Source organism: Procambarus clarkii, chromosome 24 (genome assembly GCF_040958095.1).
Source record: "Procambarus clarkii isolate CNS0578487 chromosome 24, FALCON_Pclarkii_2.0, whole genome shotgun sequence".
Lineage (NCBI taxonomy): Eukaryota > Metazoa > Arthropoda > Malacostraca > Decapoda > Cambaridae > Procambarus > Procambarus clarkii.
In genome coordinates this window covers 3,764,989-3,766,312 of record NC_091173.1, presented here as the reverse complement: position 1 = coordinate 3,766,312, position 1,324 = coordinate 3,764,989, and the positions used below count along the sequence as shown (strand labels likewise).

Below are 1,324 nucleotides of genomic sequence, written 5' to 3'. Positions count from 1 at the left end.
TCTCAGTACCCAGCATGGGGGGAGGGGGGGGGAAGGTGCGGAGCAGGTATCTTGACCCGACCGGGTCCCAGGTAAGACTGTGAGGATACATAGTATAGTAATTACATTCTTGCCACTATTACGCGCAGCGTTTCGGGCAGGTCTGAAATTGTTGTTGATTGATCTCACTGTTGATATCAGTGAGATCACCACATTTATGGACTGGGGTTACTCTCGCCTTTTTTTTTTTTTTAGAATATCCAGAAAGGTTTGGAGTTCAAGTGATATGCCGAAGAGCAATACAATGGCAGGAGCTAGAAATCTGGAGGTTTTTTTGTAAATTAGAAGTGGTATCTCAGCAAGGGCACTTGACTTTGCTTTAAAAGAAAGGATTATCTCATTATCATCAGTGGCATTAGCGGGAGTTAGGGACAGAGACTGATAGTTTCCTGTAAGGTAGTCCTTAACATTAGTTAGGGAGGATAGAATATCATTAGCAAGTTGGGCTATTGTAATTAGTAATATTGGCCTACTCTTATTACAAATTCGGTACTTTTAGTCCTTCATCTGGCTACTTTTAGGATGGTGAGCCCTCGTGTGGTGAGCGCTCGTGTGGTGAACGCTCGTGGGGAGAGCCCTCGTGTGGTGAGCCCTCGTGTGGTGAGCCCTCGTGGGGTGAGCGCTCGTGTGGTGAGCGCTCGTGTGGTGAGCGCTCGTGGGGTGAGCCCTCGTGTGGTGAGCCCTCGTGTGGTGAGCCCTCGTGGGGTGAGCGCTCGTGTGGTGAGCGCTCGTGTGGTGAGCGCTCGTGGGGTGAGCCCTCGTGTGGTGAGCCCTCGTGTGGTGAGCGCTCGTGTGGTGAGCCCTCGTGTGGTGAGCGCTCGTGTGGTGAGCGCTCGTGTGGTGTGCGTGTAACACCGTAAAGGTGTTTGGTTTAGTTTTATATAATTATATACATATAGCTCATGAGTCACAGACAAGGATCCGAGAGACGCCAGTTTGTCGGCCTGAAACTCATACCTCAAAGCGTTAATGACCTCAAATTGACCTGAGGTTAGCTCATGCGAATTTCACCTTGCTTGTGCTAATCTGATAATAGTAGCCAGGTAGCCTTCAAACATGCCGACGTTTAAGAAATGGTTTCGTAGAGACCCTCGGGCTATCTACTATTGGGCGGAGTTAGCTACTAGGTTCCCCAATATATACTGAGAGAGCATAGGAAGGGAAGCAATAGACCAGCCAGCAGAGCAGAGCAGAGGCCAGCCGTTGAGACAGGCTGTCGCCGGACGGGGGGGGGGGGGGGAGTGACGCTTCCTGACAACTGAAGACTCCCCCCCCCCACCTCTCA

General features: G+C 50.8%; 1 protein-coding gene across 1 annotated transcript; it reads left to right on the top strand.

The window, feature by feature from the left end:
* The first annotated feature begins 561 nt into the window (after positions 1 to 561).
* On the top strand, positions 562 to 891 carry LOC138368204 (uncharacterized). The gene has a single exon (XM_069330701.1). It carries the CDS (start codon positions 562 to 564, stop codon positions 889 to 891), a length of 330 nt encoding a protein of 109 aa, XP_069186802.1.
* The last annotated feature ends 433 nt before the right edge of the window (positions 892 to 1,324 follow it).